Source organism: Sorex fumeus, unplaced genomic scaffold (genome assembly GCF_029834395.1).
Source record: "Sorex fumeus unplaced genomic scaffold, SorFum_2.1 ptg000095l, whole genome shotgun sequence".
NCBI classification, from domain to species: Eukaryota; Metazoa; Chordata; class Mammalia; order Eulipotyphla; family Soricidae; genus Sorex; species Sorex fumeus.
The window spans coordinates 7,854,441-7,872,102 of NW_026606152.1; the positions used below are offsets into that span (position 1 = coordinate 7,854,441).

At 37.5% G+C, this 17,662-nt stretch overlaps 1 protein-coding gene across 1 annotated transcript in view; it reads left to right on the top strand.

Annotated features, from left to right (window-relative positions):
- RNF17 (ring finger protein 17) overlaps nucleotides 1-17,662 on the top strand; it is a 195,667-nt gene that overhangs the window by 63,156 nt on the left and 114,849 nt on the right. Inside the window, 4 exon segments of the mRNA XM_056133014.1 lie at nucleotides 11,196-11,503; nucleotides 13,897-14,055; nucleotides 15,345-15,534; nucleotides 16,682-16,850. Of these exon segments, the coding sequence (XP_055988989.1) occupies nucleotides 11,196-11,503; nucleotides 13,897-14,055; nucleotides 15,345-15,534; nucleotides 16,682-16,850 (826 nt within the window).

The following is a 17,662-nucleotide window of genomic DNA, read 5'->3' on the forward strand; positions in this document are numbered from 1 at the left end:
TCTGGAGAAGGACATATTCTCTCTTAAACACAAATTTATCCTCTTCTCCCCTCCTTTCTCACATCTTATTTTTTTAATTTAATCACCATGAGATATACAGTTACAAATATGATTGAGTTTCATTCAAACCCCCATTCCTTCACTAGTGTAACATTTCCCACCACTAATGTCCCCAGTTTTTCAACCCACCACCCTGCCCTACCCCCACAACCCTGCCTCTGTGTCAGATACTTCTCTCTGTCTCTCATTTTCTTTTTAGGCAGTTTTGTTTGTAATAATGTTACTGAAAGTATCATGCATATCACTTTACCTCCTTTGAACACTCAGTTCTTGTCCAGAGTGATCATTTCTGTCATTGTCATAGTAGTCCCTTCTCTGTCATAACTGCACTCCCCCGCTGCCTTTGTGGCATGATTCCTACCGTGGACTAGTCCTCCTGGCCCTTGTTTCTGCTGTCCTTGAGTTTTATTAACATGCTATTTTTTTTTATATCCTGAAAATGAGTGCAGTCATTCTGTTTGTCCCTCTCCCTCTAACCTATTTCAACCAGCATGGCCTCCATGACTATTCTTGTATAAGCAAATTTCATAACTTAATTTTTCCTAATAGCTATGTAGTATTCCATTGTGTAAATGTACCATAATTTCTTTATATACTCGTCTGTTCTTGGGCACTAGGGCTATTTCCATATTCTGGCTATTGTGAATAGTGCTGCAGTGAACACAGGAGTGCAGACAGGTTTTCTGCATTGTGTTTTTGGGCCACTAGGGTGTATTCCCTGGGGTGGTATTGCTGGATATAATGGAAGCTCAGTTTCTAGATCTTTTAGGAATATCCATAATGATTTCCAGAAAGGCTGGATCAGACAGTATTCCAACCAGCAGTGAATGAGAATTTCTTTATCTCCACATCCATGCCACAACTGGTTTTTCTTTGTGCCTGTCTCTGTGGCATGATATATTTCATTGTTTTTTGATTTACATCTCCCTGATAACTAGTGATGCAGAGCACTTTTTCTTTTCTTTTTTTTAATCTAATTTTTTAACCACCATGAGATACAGTTACAAAGCTTTCATGATTAAATTTCAGTCATACAGTGATGGAACATGGAACACCCATCCCTCCACCAGTGTACATATTCAACCACCAATGTCCCCACTATCCCTCCTGCTACCCCTTCCTAACCCCACTTCATGCCTCTATGGCAAGAAGATTTCCCTCTTATTTTTTCTCTATTTTTTTATTAAATTTTTATTAGTGAAACACCATGAGGTACAGTTGTAGATGTACAAACTTTCATGCTTGGGTTTCAGATATACAATGATAGGGTAACCATCCCTCCACCAATGCCCATTCTCCACCACCAATGATCCCAGTAGCCCTCACCCCACCACCCACCCCCTGCCTCTGTGGCAGGACATTCCCTTTTGCTCTCTCTTTCCTTTAGGGTGTTGTGGTTTGCAGTAGAGGTATTGAGTGGCCATCATGTTCGGTCTATAGTCTACTTTAAGCACATATCTCCCATCCCAAGCAGGTCCTCTAAACACCCTTTACTTGGTGTTCCTTCTCTATCTGAGCTGATTTTTCCCCCAGCATGTGCTACCAGCTTCCAAGCTGTGGAGCAAACCAGCTGGTACTTATATCAACTATTCTTGGGTGTTCATCTCCCATTCTGTTACTTTATGTTCCCCAGATGAGCACAGTCGTTCTATGTCTGTCCCTCACTTTCTGACTCATTTCACTCAGCATGATACTTTCCATGTAGAACCACTTGTGTGCGAATTTCTTGACTTCATCTTTTCTAACAGCTGCATAGTATTCCATTGTGTAGATATACCAAAGTCTCTTTAGCCAATTATCTGCTCTTGGGCACTCCGATTTTCTTCCAGATTCTGGTTAGTGTAAATAGTGCCACAATAAACATGAGTACAGATGTTATTTCTACTGTACTTTTTTGCCTAAGCGGGATATATTCCCAGAAGTGGTATTGCTGGGTCAAATGGGTGTTCAATTTCTAATTTTTTGAGGATCATCTACACTGTTTTCCAAAAGGGCTGAACCAGTCAGCATTCCCACCAGCAGTGAAGGAGAGTCCCTTTCTCTCCGCATCCACTCCAACACCAGTTGTTTTTATTCTTTAAGATGTGTCCCAGTCTCTGTGGTTTGAGATGATATCTCATTGTTGTTTTGATCTGCATCTCCCTGATGATTAGTGCTTATAGAGCATTTTCCAATGTGCCTTTTAGCCATTCGTATTTCTTCTTTGAGAAGGTTTCTGTTCATTTCATCACCCCATTTTTTAATGGGGTTGGATGTTTTCTTCTTGTGGAGTTCAACCAGTGCCTTGTATATTCTTGATATCAACCCCTTATCGGATGGGTATTGGGTGAATATCATTTCCCATTCTGTAGACTATCGTCGTATTTTGGTCACTGTTTCTTTTGAGGTGCAGAAGCTTCTTAGTTTAAGATAGTCCCATTTGTTTATCTCTGTTTTCATTTGCTTGGCTAGTGGTGTGTGATCTTTAAAGGTACTGTTAGCTTCAATGTCGTGGAAGGTTTTGCCAATTTTGCACCTTATGAATTCTGGTCTGATGTTGAAGTCTTTAATCTATTTTGATCTGACTTTTGTACATGGTGTTAGGTAGAGGTCTGAGCCCATTTTTTTTGCATGTAGCTGTCCAGTTTTCTCAGCACCATTTGTTAAAGAGGCTCCACTTCACAGTTCTTGTTCCCTTATCAAAGACTAGATGATTTTATATTTAGGAGTGTGTGTCAGAATATCCAACCTTGTTCCATTGCTCTGCAGTTCTGCCTTTGTTCCAGTATCATGCTGTTTTAAGTATTACCGCTTTGTAGTAGAGTTTGAGATTGGGGAGCACGATTCCTCCCATTATCTTTTTCCCAAGAATTGCTTTAGCTATTTGTGGGGGTTTATTGTTCTATATGAATTTCAGGAGTGTTTGCTCCATTTCTTTGAAGAATGTCATGGGTATCTTTATAGGGATCGCATTGAATTTTCACAATGCTTTGTGGAGTATTGCCATTTTGACAATGTAAATCCTTCCAATCCACAATCAGGGGATATCTTTCCATTTCCTCCTGTCCTCTTTTATTTCCTTAAGTAGTCTTTTGTAATTTTCTTTGTACAGGTCCTTTACCTCCTTAGTTAAGCTGGTTCTGAGGTATTTGGTTAACTGCAGCATGATTGTGAATGGGATTGCTTTTTTCATGTCACTTTCTTCTCATTATTTGTGTATAGAAAAGCCATGGACTTCTGGGTATTGATTTTATAGCCTGAAACTTTACTATACAAGTCTCTGTTGTTTTAGGAGTTTCTTGGTAGAGGTTTTAGGGTTCTCCAAGTATAGTATCATATCATTTGCAAATAGTGAAAGCTTGATTTGGTCCTTTCCTTCCTGAGTGCCCTTAATATCTTTTTCTTGCCTAACTGCTATTGCAAGTAGTTCCAATACTATATTGAACAGGAGTGGAGAGAGTGGGCAGCCTTGTCTCGTCCCTGATCTCTTAGTTTTTCCCCATTGAGGATGATGCTTGCAATAGGCTTGTGGTAGATGGCTTTGACTATATTGAGGTAAGTCCCTTCTATCCCCTTTTTGGCGAGGGTTTTCATCATAAATGGGTGTTGGAGCTTGTCAAATGCTTTCTCTGCATCTATTGATATGATCATATGGTTTTTATCTTTTGTTTATATGATGAATTATGTTGATTGATTTCCAAATGTTAAACCATCTTTGCATTCCCGGGATGAATCCCATTTGGTCGTGGTGTATGTTCTTTTTGATGAGTTGTTGAATTCGATTTGCTAATATTTTGCTGAGAATCTTTGCATCCGTATTCATCAGGGATATCGGCCTTCAGTTTCCTTTTTTTGTGGTGTCTTTGTTTGCTTTTGGTATTAGGGAGATATGCGTCTCATCAGAACTGTTTGGGAAAGTTTCTGTTTCTTCAATTTCCTGGAAAAGCTTGAGAAGAACTGGCAAGAGGTCCTCTTTAAATGTTTGGAAAACTTTGCTAGTGAATCCATTTGGACCTAGGCTTTTGTTTTTTGGGAAGACTTTTGGTTACAGTTTCAGTTTCCTTTATAATAATAGAACTATTCAGATATTCCAGATCTTCTTGATTCAGCCTTGGGAGATTATAGGAATCCAGGAATTTATCCATTTCTTCTAGGTTCTCTTGTTCGTGGCATACTGACTTTCAAAGTAGGCTCTGATGATCTTTTGAATTTCTTTGGTTTCTGTTGTGATATCCCCTTTCTCATTTCTGATTCAGTTTATTAAGGTTCTCTCTCTTTCTTTGTGAGTCTTGTTAGGGGATTATCTATCTTATTTATTTTCTCGAAGAACCAGCTCTTGGTTTCATTGATCTTTCAGATTGTTTTTTGGGTTTCCGTGTAGTTGATTTCTTCTCTAAATTTTATAATTTCTTCTGCCTGGTTTTGGCTCCTTTTGTTGGTCCTTTTCTAGGGTCTTGAGCTGTGAGGTCAAGTTATTTATATAGGCCCTTCCTTCCTGAGAAATGTTTGCAGCACTATAAATTTTCCCTTTAACATGGCTTTAGCTGCGTTCCACAGGTTCTGATAGGTCGGTGTCTTCATTCTCATTTGTTTCCAGGTAGCTTTTGATTTTATCCTTGATTTCCTTCCTGACCCACTCGTTGCTCAGCATTAAGTTGTTAAATTTCCAGGTGTTGGATTTGGTTTTTTGCGTCTGTACATGATTAACTTCTATCTTCAGTGCATCATGGTCTGAAAAGATCGTTGATACAGTTTCTGTCTTCCTGATTCTGTTGAGTTATGTTTTGTGGCCCAGCTCATGGTCTATTCTGTGAAATGTCCCATGTGCACTGGAAAAGAACATATATTTTTGGGGGGTATGTAAAGTCCTGTATAGATCTATTAGCCCTCTCTCCTATTTCATCCTTCAAAGCCAGTACTTCCTTGCTGAGTTTAATCTTCTTGATCTATCCAGAGGTGATAAGGCGGTGTTGAAATCTCCAACTACTACTGTGTTGCTCACAATGTCCTTCTTAAGGTTTGTTAGCAGTTGTTGTAGGTACTTAGCTCGTCCCTCATTGGGTGCATATATGTTTAGGAGTGTTATTTCTTCCTGCGGTACATATCCCTTGATTAATAAAAAAAAATGACCGTCAGTTTTCCTTCTAATCTTTTTCAACCTGAAGTCTAATTTGTCAGGTACTAGTAAGGCCACCCCAACTTTTTTGAGGGGGTTGTTTGCTTGCAGGATTGCTTTCCATCCTTTGACTTTGAGTCTGTGTTTGTTCTGACTGTTCAGATGTATTTCTTGTAGGCAGCAGAATGTTGGGTTCAGTCTCTGAATCCATTTTGCCACTCTGTGTCTCTTAATTGGTGAATTTAGACCATTGACATTGAGAGAGATTATTGTTATTGGGTTTTGTGTTATCTTTCTTTAAGGGTTTCTTGTGCTTGTAGGGGTTTTTCTTGTCTTACAGTAGCCCCTTTAGTCCTTCTTTTAGGTTTGGTTTTGAGTCTATGAAGTTCCTGAGCTGTTGTTTATCCACAAAGTGGGGTATTGTTCCTTCTAGTTTGAGTGAGGGTTTAGCCGGGTAAAGTATTCTTGGTGAAGCGTTCATTTCAGTGAGTGTTTTCACTATATCCCTCCATTGCCTTCGAGCTTGGAGAGTTTCCTCTGATAAATCTGCTGTAAATCTAAGGGGTGCTCCTTTGTATATGATTTCCTTTTTTGACCGTGCTGCTTGCAGTATTGTGTCTCTATCCATGACACCTATCATTCTAACTATGATATGTCTTGGAGTTTTTTTTTTTAGGGTCCCTTTTAGCTGGCACACTTCCAGCTCCTTGAATCTGGATGCCTGCATTCTCCAGTTCTGGGAACTTTTCAGCAATGATTTAAATGTGGCATTTTCATTGGGGTTGCTTCTGTCCTTCTGGTACTTCAATGATTCTGATGTTGTTCCTCTTGAAATCATCCCCTAGGACTCTGATTTGCCCTAGACCTATTTTGAGATATCTTCCCATTGTTTGTTGTTGCCTGTAGGCTTCCTGTAGCTCATCTTCAAGCTCGCTGATTCTGTCTTCAGCTGTAGCCATTCTGCTGTTGAGGGCACCCATTAAGTTTTTAATTTCATCTACTGAATCCTTTATTTGTGACACTTCTTTTTGTAGCTTTTTTATTTCTGCTCTCATTTCTTTATTTTTTGACTATCTGTTCCACTGTTTTTTTCATATCTTCCTTTAATTTACTGGATAACTGTTCATCATTTTTTGAGTTCATTGACCTTCTTCAGTGTTTCCTCTCTAATTTCTTTATCAGAGAGCTCATATTTGTGGGTAACACCTATTGACCCTTCTGGACTCTTTTCATCATCCTCTCCTCATGGTGAGGATTTGTGCTGTTTTCATGCTGTTGTGGCTGTCTGGAGGTGTTTCCTACTACTATTCTCTGTTGTTTTAAGAAAGTATTCTGGATGAGTTCAGTTTATGGTAGTCACCGTTGTTCCCCTCCTAGAGTATGTCTTTCCTCTTAGGTGTTCCATGAAACTTAGGAGAGTTCTCTAGTGAGGTTTTCAGAGGATGTGATCATTTATATTGGGCCTGTAGATTCTTATGATCACCAGTATTTTGGTGAAATTGGAGTAGACTAGTGGATTATTTTCTGTTGTGTATAAGGTACCTAGGATGCTCCTTACAGAATTAGGTGGTCAAGATTGACATCGACTCCAGATTGCTGGAGAAGGGGAAAATAACTGGAGTTGCATGAGTGGCCGCTGGCTCCAAACGAGGCCATGCCCACTTTTACAGAGGCCACACTCCCTGCAGCTATGTAGTTGGGGATAGTGGCGGGATCTTTCACCAACCTGTCATCAGGGCAAGCAAAGTTGTGGCGCTGTAGCACAGCACACACCAGTCCACAGGGGAGCCTCTTTCTCTACTTTTGGGCATTATGATTTTCAATACAGATACTGAGAGGCCACCGTCATTGACTTGGTGATCCCTTCACTATCCCCGCTGCCTTCTCCCCCAGCTCGTGAGGCAGCCTTCCAACCATGGAGCAATCTTCCTGGCCCTGTCTCTACTGTTCTTGGGTGTTTGCCTCATATTATTGTATTTTACATTCCACAAATGAGTGCAGTCATTCTACAGAGCACTTTTTTATGTGCGTTTTAGCCATTTGTATTTCTTCTTTGAGGAAGTTTCTGTTCTTCTCATTTTTTATGGGGTTGGGTGGGGGTTTTTTTCTTGTAAAGTTACCAGTACCAAACATGAAAGCTTGTAACTATCTCACGGTGATTAAAAAAATTTTTTTAAAAAAGTTACCAGTCACTTATATATCTTGGATATTATTAACCCCTTATGAAATGAGTGTTGGGTAAATAATTTTTACCATTTCATTGGCTTTCTTTGTGTTTTGGTCATTGTTTCCTTTGAAGTACAAATGCTTTTAAGTTTAATGTAGTCTCATTTGTTTACCTTTGCTTCTATTTGCTTCATCAGTGGTGTTTCATCTTCAAAATTCCCTCTAGTTTGAATGTCATGGAGAAGTATACCTATATTTTCCTCTATGTGCCTTATGGATTAAGGTCTGATATCAAGGTCTTTAATCAGTTTTGATTTGGGTTTTGTGCATGGCATTAGAAAGATATCTGAGTTCAGTTTTTGCATAAGACTGATCATTTTCCCCAGAATCACTTGTTGAAGAGGCATTGGATTATAGGGACTGCATTGAATCTGTACAATGCTTTGACATATTGTCATTTTAATATTAATCCTCTCAGTCTGTAAGCAGGGCATGTGTTTCCATTTCCTTGTGTCCTCTTTTATTTCTTGAAGTACTGTTTTGTAATTTTCTTTGTATAGGTCTTTTGCCTAATTAAGCTGATTCCAGGGTCCTTGATTTTCTGAGGCCTGGTCTTTTTAAGGGGGTTATTTGCTTGAAGAATTGTTTTCTATCCTTTGACTTTGAGTGTGTGTTGCTCTGATTGTTCAAATGTGTTTCTTACAGGTAGCAGAGTGCTGGGTTCAATTTTCTTATTGCTTGGTGTCTCTTAATTGGTACATTTAGCCCATTAACATTGAGAGAGATTTTGACATAGGTTTTTGTGTCATTTTTCTGTAGAAGTTTGGCCTGTTTGTGAGGGGTTTTCTTGCCTTAAAGTAACCCCTTCAGTTCTTTCATAATTTGTTTTGAATCTCTGAAGTTGATTTGTTTGCAATCTTGTTTGTAATAAAGCATAACAGAATTATACCCAGATAGTCTACCATATTTTTTTCACAGGAAAGTTCTTGTAAGAAAAGTTATAAGTTCTTATAAGAAAAGTACCCAGATAGTCTTCCATATTTTTTTCACAGGAAAGATCTTATAAGAAAAGTTTGTCTAATTCCAATCAGATTGGCATCTTTGATCTCCATTCAGAAACTTTTTTTACTTGAGCTCACAGGCCAGCAGTTTATTCAGTACAATATAGCTTCCCATCCCCAGTGGGCTCCAATGGGTGAGCCATTGTTGACAATGGCTCCAACAGGTGAGCCATTGTTGACATTGTTAAGAACAATTTGTAAGCAGATCAACATTCAACAGGTACATGAAGACAAGAGGCTGGGGTATTTTACATAGCTATCAGAAGGTACCCTTGAAGTATAGAGAACAGTTTTAGCAATTTCTTATTCTATCTTTATCCATGCTGCCCCTATATCTAAAATACTGTAAATAGTTCTTCTCTATGCTTGCCTGTCACACATTTTCAGCTGGCAGATATTTGTCCTCTATTCTTTCCTGCTACTTTATTCTTTCCTGAGTGCACTTTTGCAAACTGTTTGCATTTTGATACCTAAACTGTTTCACCAAGGGACATATCCCATCATTGGGATTTTTTGTTAGGGTAACTCAAGCATCTTCCCCAACAGGGGACCCCGCCCCATATTTGCTTCTGTAACAATCTATATTTCCATAGATAACCTACATCCCTTCATTCTTTCATTTTTTATTTTTTTTCTTTTGGGATTGCACCTGGTGATGCTCAGGAGTTACTCCTGGCTCTACGATCAGGAATTACTCCTGGTTGTATGGAATATGGGATGCCAGGGATTGAATCCAGGTCAGCTGCATGCAAGGCAAACACCCTACCTGTTGTACTATTGTTCTGGCCCCTTAGCATCCTTTCTTAACCAATATATTCTTTTAGATATTGCTGCAAGCTATTTTTATTATCAGAAGCTATTATCTCAAGAAATCTATGTTGGTCTTACCTCGATTTTAAGTTTAATCAGAGTAATTTTTGCAATTTTCTCCCAGTTTTGGGGGAAAGTGTCTCATAACCTTCCAGTTCTGATTATAGGTTATAGTTAAACTTTGAATTTATGCAGTTGAAAATGAGTATTGCTAGCAAGAAAAAAAAACCCTATCAAAAAATGGGGAAAGGAGATAAATAGACACTCTCATGAAGAATGGCAATAAGAATATTTAAAATGCTCATTAGGGAAACAAAACTACAATGAGGTATCACACCATATATATTATATATAACATTTATATATTATGTGTATTTTCACCATTCTCACTGTGTGTATATATATATGTATATAAATTTTGGCAGGTGTCATGAAAAAGGACCCTTCATTTATTGATAATGGGAATATCATCTGGTCCATCCCCTATGAAAATAATTTGAAATTTTCTCAAAGTAAGACTAGTGCTCCCTTTTGAGGCCAGAGAGATAATGCTGCAGGTAGGGCACTTGCCTTGCATGTAACCTACCTGGGTTTGATCCCCAGAATCCCATATGATCCCCTGAGCACTACCAGGATTTATTCCTGACTGCAGAGCCAGGAGTAACCTCTGAGCATTGCTGGGTGTAGCCCCAAAAAGTAAAACAATAAAAATATTACTGATCCTATTTGACACACTTATCCTACTACTAGGATACCTACTTCTAGGTATTAAAGCACAAAAGCATTAATTCAGAAAGGTGTATATGCTACTATGTTTGCTGTAGCTCTTAGTACAATAGCTAGGATATGGAAGTAATCAAAATTTCCAAGTGTAGTGGGAAGGGTTCTTGCCTTGCAAATAGCCAACCCAGGTTCGATCCCCAGCATCCCAAATGTATCTCGAAGCACTGCTAGAAGTAATTCGAGTGCATAGCCAGGAGCCTGAGCATCACCAGTGTGACCCCAAAATAAAACAAACCAAAACCAATGCATTCCCTCTGTTAGAAGAGACATATAATGTGTCATTACTGAATCCAGTTTATTGTTTTTGGTTAGTATTTATAAAATGGCTTCTAAAATTATCAGTGAAAACAAATCTGTCAGTTAACTAACAAACAAGCTGTTTGGATATAATGTTATTTTAAAGTGCAAAACACATTTTTGATACAAATTTTTATATTTGCATATATAATAGTAAAGTCTCTGTCAATTTGTGGAAAAGGTAGAATGTGGTATTAAATGAATATCAGCTTGGTTTAATGGCGATTGAATCATTATGGCCATAAGATTCAGGCAACTGATATATTTTAGCTGAGTGGGGTTTTCGATTTGCTCGAGCGGGCCCAGTAATGTCTCCATTGGAGACTTTGTTGTTACTGTGTTTGGCATATCCAATACGTCACAGGGAGCTTGCCAGGCTCTGCCGTGCGGGCGAGATACTCTCGGGATTTTCAAGTTATTTTCTGCGAATTGTTTCTATTACTGTTTCCTGCACTTTATTTTTAAGTCATTGAGTTAATGAGGAAATTATATTAATTCAGCCAGTCAAAAGAACTTCTTTTAAAGACCTGTATACAATACACTTTAGTATAAGATTGTTTTGACATAACCATCAAATTTTCAGCTTTTCACTATCTATACCTCTTAGTTGGTCTACTAAAACCTTAGGTTTGCTTGGAGTTGGAACAACAAAAATTTTCTGTTGGGACAGTATAAATATTTCAAAATTTTATTGTGGTGATGATTGCACAATTCTTTAAATTTAGTGAAAATTGGTTTCATGGTATGTAAATTATGTCAGTAAAGCTATCTTAAAAATACTGCCAGCACCTACGCAGCTTTTCCCCTTTAATTGTGTCTTAGTATTAAATTTCACATGGAAAGGAAATGACTTGAAATTAGGAGTTTAAAATCTTATTATTAAATGATTTAAAGTAGCCATATGCTTTTATATTTTTAAACAGATGTGATCCTCAAGAAAAGAAAATTGAACAAAATGTTCAAAACAAATGTAATAGTAAAAAGGAATTTTCTTCTCATGATACATACTCATCACTACAGAAAAAAAAGGTTGACCTCTCTATCCTAACTAAGGAAACCACACTATCTCCTTTGCAAAGGGAAACTAATGATGCACATTTAGAAGTCAAAATATTTCAGCCACATAAAGAAGTAGTTTCAGCCACAGCTCCTAAAATTATTGCTGCTCTACCTCAGATGGGCTCTAGTCCTGATGTGATAATTGAAGAAATTATTGAAGAAAACCTGGAAAGTGAGTGAAAAAGACAAAATTAAACTCTTTATTGTATCTGAATTAGAAGCAAACTTGGTATCATTTTTACTCCTATACTTAACAGAAACGTTGCTTTTAATAACTGTACCCATAACATTATGAGTTACTGCCTAGAGATTTTATGCCCCAGCTTTTATTTTCCAAAGTAAGGAAAATTGTATTTTTAATTCAATAATATAGGAAGGCTATGAGGTATAAATTTAATACCTGGTTTGTAAGACATTGCTTTTTTAGTTTTCAGAAAATCTTTAAAACCTTGTATAAAATATGAAAAATTAAATTACATTTATAAGATAAAGTTTCATGATACTGTCTTTGAATTTAATAAGTTTTTCTTAAATCATTGCTCTGAGTATATGTTATAAAACAAACTATTATGAATATAATACATATTTTATGTATTATATTACATTTTTATGCTAAAATAAACCACAATTATATTTCCAATGCTGGTGAGGAAGTGACATATTACTGTGAAGTCACATTGCTTTATAGCATATGGTTTTAGGTGTGCATCAGTATATAAGTCAGTATAGGAATATATTGGAGCAATAGCACAGTGGGTAGGGCATTTGCCTTGCATGCAGCCGGCCCAGGTTCGATTCCTCCACCCCTCTTCGAGAGCCTGACAAGCTACCCGTGATGTATTCGATATGTCAAACACAGTAACAGCAAGTCTCACAATTTGTTGTGAGACGTTACTAGTGTCCGCTTGAGCAAATCGATGAACAACGGGAGGACAGTGCTACAGTGCAACTTTCATTGTTAAAGTCTCATCCCAACTTTCATTATACAGTTGGCCCTTTTTACCTGATTTACCCAGTCAGCTTCTCTGTTCTTTCCTTTGCAATTCCCTCTAATTTGTTCTTAAAATGTTAAAGTTAATTTTTGTCATGTTTATTTGTGTTTTATCCTTTATATATCACATATGAGTGAAACCATATGTTATTTCAGAATAATACTTTGAATACAAAGAAAAATGTACTGATTCATTTCCAAGTGTATTGTCACCACTACAGCCTCAGTGAATTAAACCTATCATAACTTTACCGATACAGGTGTCTTGCTATTCCAGAATTTTTCCTATATAAGAACAACTTCTTAAAAAATAGTTCACCATTTTCAACTTAATAAAATAAGTAGACTTGTCTTCATTTTCTGTTTTATGAAACATTCACAGATTATCCTGTGGATACACCCAGATACTCAAAAAAAACCCTTCTGAAAAACTCGTCTCTTTCCTTTGGATCAAAAGCAGGTACTGCTCTCTGAGCTTGATGTACTGAAATTGCTGTATGTATAGAAACTCTTCCATAGCACATAGCAGTGAAGAAAAATGAATTTTGTGGACAACTAAAACTTTTTAATATTTTGGATTTTATTGGTAAAAATGTTTCTGAAATTTTAATTCGTCAGCTGTCTTCCCTGTTAAACCTTTTATCTCTGCCCCTGTTCTCAACATGGGTGTTACTATTTGTGATCTCTATCAAATAATTGAAACTACATTTATTCAACTTTTACCATCTATATGTAATTGGGTGTTCTCAAATTTAAACTCTTTAGTCTTTATTTTTAATCTTCACTAGACAAAACAAAAAGCTGCAGAGACCCCGTAGTCATCACCCAGTTAAAAATTTAACACCACCTATATCACCCCATCAAAATTTTTGAATCTTTGCATATCTCAAACTTCACACCACTGATAAACCTGGAGTAGCACACCACATTGGATGGGATATAAAGTAGAAGGCAACCAGTCTCAATTAAGAAAGTATTAACACACAAGGCTTAACCTGTAACAACATGTTAGTAATCTTATATAAAGATCTTAATGGTTCCAGGGTGAGATACGACCATCTTCACACACATACTTTTAAGGAAATCTTTTTTGAACATTTTTAATGAATTAATCATAACAATCAATACAAAATAAATCATTTAGGGACTGCTATTGGGGCAAGCTTGAGTAGTGGTTGGGAAAATTATAAATAATGGTATTGGGAAGGTGTAATGGTAGTGTGATTGGTGTTGGAATATTGAATGTAATCACTGAATAACTAATAAAAAATTAAAAATACAATAAACAATTTGCTTAATTAATATATAATACGTCTTTTCATTTTTGTTTACACTATTCCCACCCTAACTCACTGAAAATTCTAAATATGCTTATAAATTCTGAACTTTTGATGTAATATACTAAATTATATGTATTGAAAATACTACTTATTCATTTTATCTGCTTGAGTACTATTTTGGGTTTGGCCTCTTTCATAGTGCTTAAATATTCTATTATTTTATAGGATATTCAGATTTTGTGAATTCTTTCCTAATATATTATTTATTAATATTGTTTAAATACTCTTATACAGGTTCTCCTGAGCTAGTTTTTGTAAGCCACGTTATACATCCATGCCACTTCTACATTCGGAAGTACTCACAAATAAATGATGTAACAATATTGGAAAAGAGGATGAATCAGTTTTGCAATAAGAGCCTACCTCTTGATCATTCAGACATTTTGGAGCTAGGTAATGGAATTACTCCAAGTAAAATGTGAAGTTTAATTAGATACTGTAACATTTGGCTAACCCATATAGACTTTTTTATACTATGGATTTGGATCCTAAGCACAAAAATTTTGGATTTATTTAATCTAAGTTAAATTATAGGTGAGATAACTAAAATTTACTGTTGGAATCCTGGGACATTAATGGAGGGACTATGACACGAGTAATGGTTTTGAAGTTGTAACATTGTCTGAATTGCTATTAACAGTTTTGTAAATCACAGTGCTTAAATATCACCGTATCACTGTATTACTATCATCCCATTGTTCATCAATTTACTTGAGTGGGCGCCAGTAACGTCTCCATTTATCCCAGCCCTGAGATTTTAGCAGCCTCTCCCCACTTGTCTTTCCCAATGCTGCCGTATTAGACGCTCTTTCAGGATCAGGGGAATGAGACCCGTTATAGTTACTGTTTTTGGCATATCTAATACGCCACAGGTAGCTTGCTAGGCTCTGCCATGCGGGCTGGATACTCTCAGTAGTTTGCCAAGCTCTCCAAGAGGGATAGAGGTGCTCCAGGGAAAACTCACTCTTTCTCTTCCGGGAGCTTTATTTTATAGTCTCTGGGTCTTGGCTGTTGATGGGATTTCATGGTGCTGGGGGGAGTTTGTGGGTGTGACTGCCAGCCTACTGGAAAATGGGGAATCTGGGTAGAAGAGGCCCAGTCCCAGTCTGAGCAGGCTTGGAGATCTCAGTCACGGGTCCCTCACACCTGCGTTCCTCTGCTGGTTCCTTCATGCGTGAAGCTCATCCGAGCGTGTGGAGAGTGACCTTGAGCATGGCTTTGGCTGGGTTCTGAAGGTTTTCGGCTGCAAGGGCTCTGCTTGAGGCGGGGTGGGAGACTCAACCTGCCCCCCCTCCGAGGGGCTTCAGTGAAGACTGCCTGGTGCGGGGGCAGGAGATTCTGCTTAAAAATTGAAAAAATCTTCATTGAAACAGTATAAATATGGAAAAGTGGTACATATTTAATGAATATAATTTTTGTTTACAGGTAAATATTTACCCATAAGACAATTACCATATCTGTGCCATAAATGTACCCCTCATCTCCAAAAATATTTATTGTTGAATGAGGTATAGATGTACTCTATTAAGGTATGAGGTGAGCTGGGTTATGTGTTTTGCACCTCATTTCCAGTGAAGACTGTGTCTCCCAGACTTAGAGTGATAGAACTAATGTTTGTGTGTATAAAAAATAGTTGTTTTTCCAATATAAATGCTAAAATTACAGTCACTTTCTCTATTTAGGTGCAAGAATATTTGTTAAAAGCATTGAAAATGGAATGTGGTGTCGAGGAATTATCACTGAATTAATTCCAATAGAAAGTGAAGATACTAGAAAACTTAGCAGTCCGACCAAATTCTCAGTTTATGAAGTTGCACTAATACAGATATTCATGGTAGATTTTGGAAACTCTGAAGTCCTAATTGTTACAAGGTATGATATTTTATAATTATTACATGTTTCTGGCCTGCTATTCAACATGGGGCAGAGATTGGAGACCAGAGGAAAAAGGAAATCTGGAAGGAGTAGTAAGAAATCCTTTTTTTTTTTCAACTTCCAGGACATGTATTTTGTTTTTCTCTATATTTTGTCTTGCAACCAGACTAGTAAAGTATTTCTGATTATTCACTGTTACTAGGTAGGGAGATTTTAAAAATATATTTTATAGATGTGAATTTAGTACTTTTCTCTGTTGCTTCAAAGCAGGGTATGATTTTTTAAATGATATGTTAAATAATAGTATTAAAGTTAACTTAAGCAGGTTGATTGCATTTTTGATAGCACATCAGGTAAGCAGCTTGCTTTGCATGCCAAGAGGCTTTGATCCCTGGCATTCAATATGGCACCCTGATATGCCCCCCTACCTGACCCCCCTCCCCCACCTCCAGCACTGTGAGGAGTCATTTCTGAGCACATAGCCAAAGTAACTCCTAAACACAGCCAGGTGTGGCCAAAAACAAAAAAATAATTATTGCATGATATGTTGGCATACGGCATCTGACTCATCTTAGGTCAAATATTGTTTCCTCAGTTTTCAATGAAAATAAACTGATGAGCCCAGAAAGATAGCGCAGTGGATAGGGCACTTGCTTTACATGCAGCAAATCCAGGTTCAGTGCCTGGCATTTCATATGTCCCTGCGGTGAGTGATTCCTGAGTTGAGCCAGGACTAACCCCGGAGCATCATCATGTGTGACCCCAAAACGAAAAAAGAAAAACAGAAAGAAACTGAAAATGTTTCTTTAGTAACGTTCAGTGTTAACAAAAGTATGGTCACTTTATATAATGGCTATAACTTTATGACTATATTTCTGTTTTGTGTTGATCCTTATCCCCTTTAAGCTTAAACTAATAGTCATGTGACAGGCAATTCAGATGGAGGTTGTTGAAATTTAATTCTAGAGGTAGAAAGAGTATCTTTCTTGCAAAAACTATATCAAGTTTATATAATAGTAAAAAAGTATGAACAGAAATTTAGCTATTTAGAATATTGAACTTAGAATATCCTTAGAAATGCATAGTTGGGGTAAGTTTTGGCTTGAAACCTTATTTCCATTAAATATTATTTGATTTTACTTAGAGCTGGTGATTCCTATGTGAGATCAGAACACGTTGCTAAGAAGCATATAGTGTTAAATGACTTATGTCTGATTCTAAGGAAGTCTGAACCCTATATTGAAAGTCTGTTGAAAAACATTCAGCCATTAGCACAGCCATGCTCACTGAAAGACATTGTTCCACAGAATTCAGTAAGTGAGATTTATTTTTTCTTCAGGTGCTAAGTATTTCAGCTGTGTATGACTAATCATATTGTTATCTGTGCAAGTTCAAGGCATATTTTCTCTTGGTCTGGAAGCATCTCTGCAAGTTGTTGATCTCTTTTGAGATTTATTTATCACTGTATCACTGTCCTCCCGTTGTTCATTGATTTGCTCGGGCAGGCCCAGTAACGTCTCCATCGTGAGACTTGTTGTAACTGTGTTTGGCATATTGAATACGCCACGGGGAGCTTGCCAGGCTTTGCCGTGTGGGCGAGATATTCTCGGTAGCTTGCTGGGCTCTCCGAGAGGGGCAAAGGAATCAAACTCATGTCGGCCATGTTGGCTGTGTGCAAGGCAAATGCCCTACCCGCTGTGCTGTCACTCCAGCCCAAGATTTATTTATAATCTCTGGACCATGACCAGTGGATGAGTTTATTTGGTGCCAGAGGCAGTTCATGAGCATGACTTCAAATCTTGCAGAAGAACTGGGAGATGGGGGAGGGTAGCCTATCCTCTGTAAGAACCAAGAGATTTCAAATTTTATACTTTAGGAAGATTTTTGTTTTTAAACCTTGAAATTTTATGTATATGAGTGCTTTAAGATTCAAAGATCATCTTAAATTTTTTCTTTTAGAGGGCTGGGAAGATTGCTTAAAGGTCTGGCAGTACATGCGTTGGTGCATGCACAGGTCCCAAATTTCATCACCAGCCCCACATGGCCCCTTGAACACCACTGGGTGTATCTCTGGTGATCTCTGAACAACACATGAGTGTAGGCCTTATAACCCCCAAACATGTTC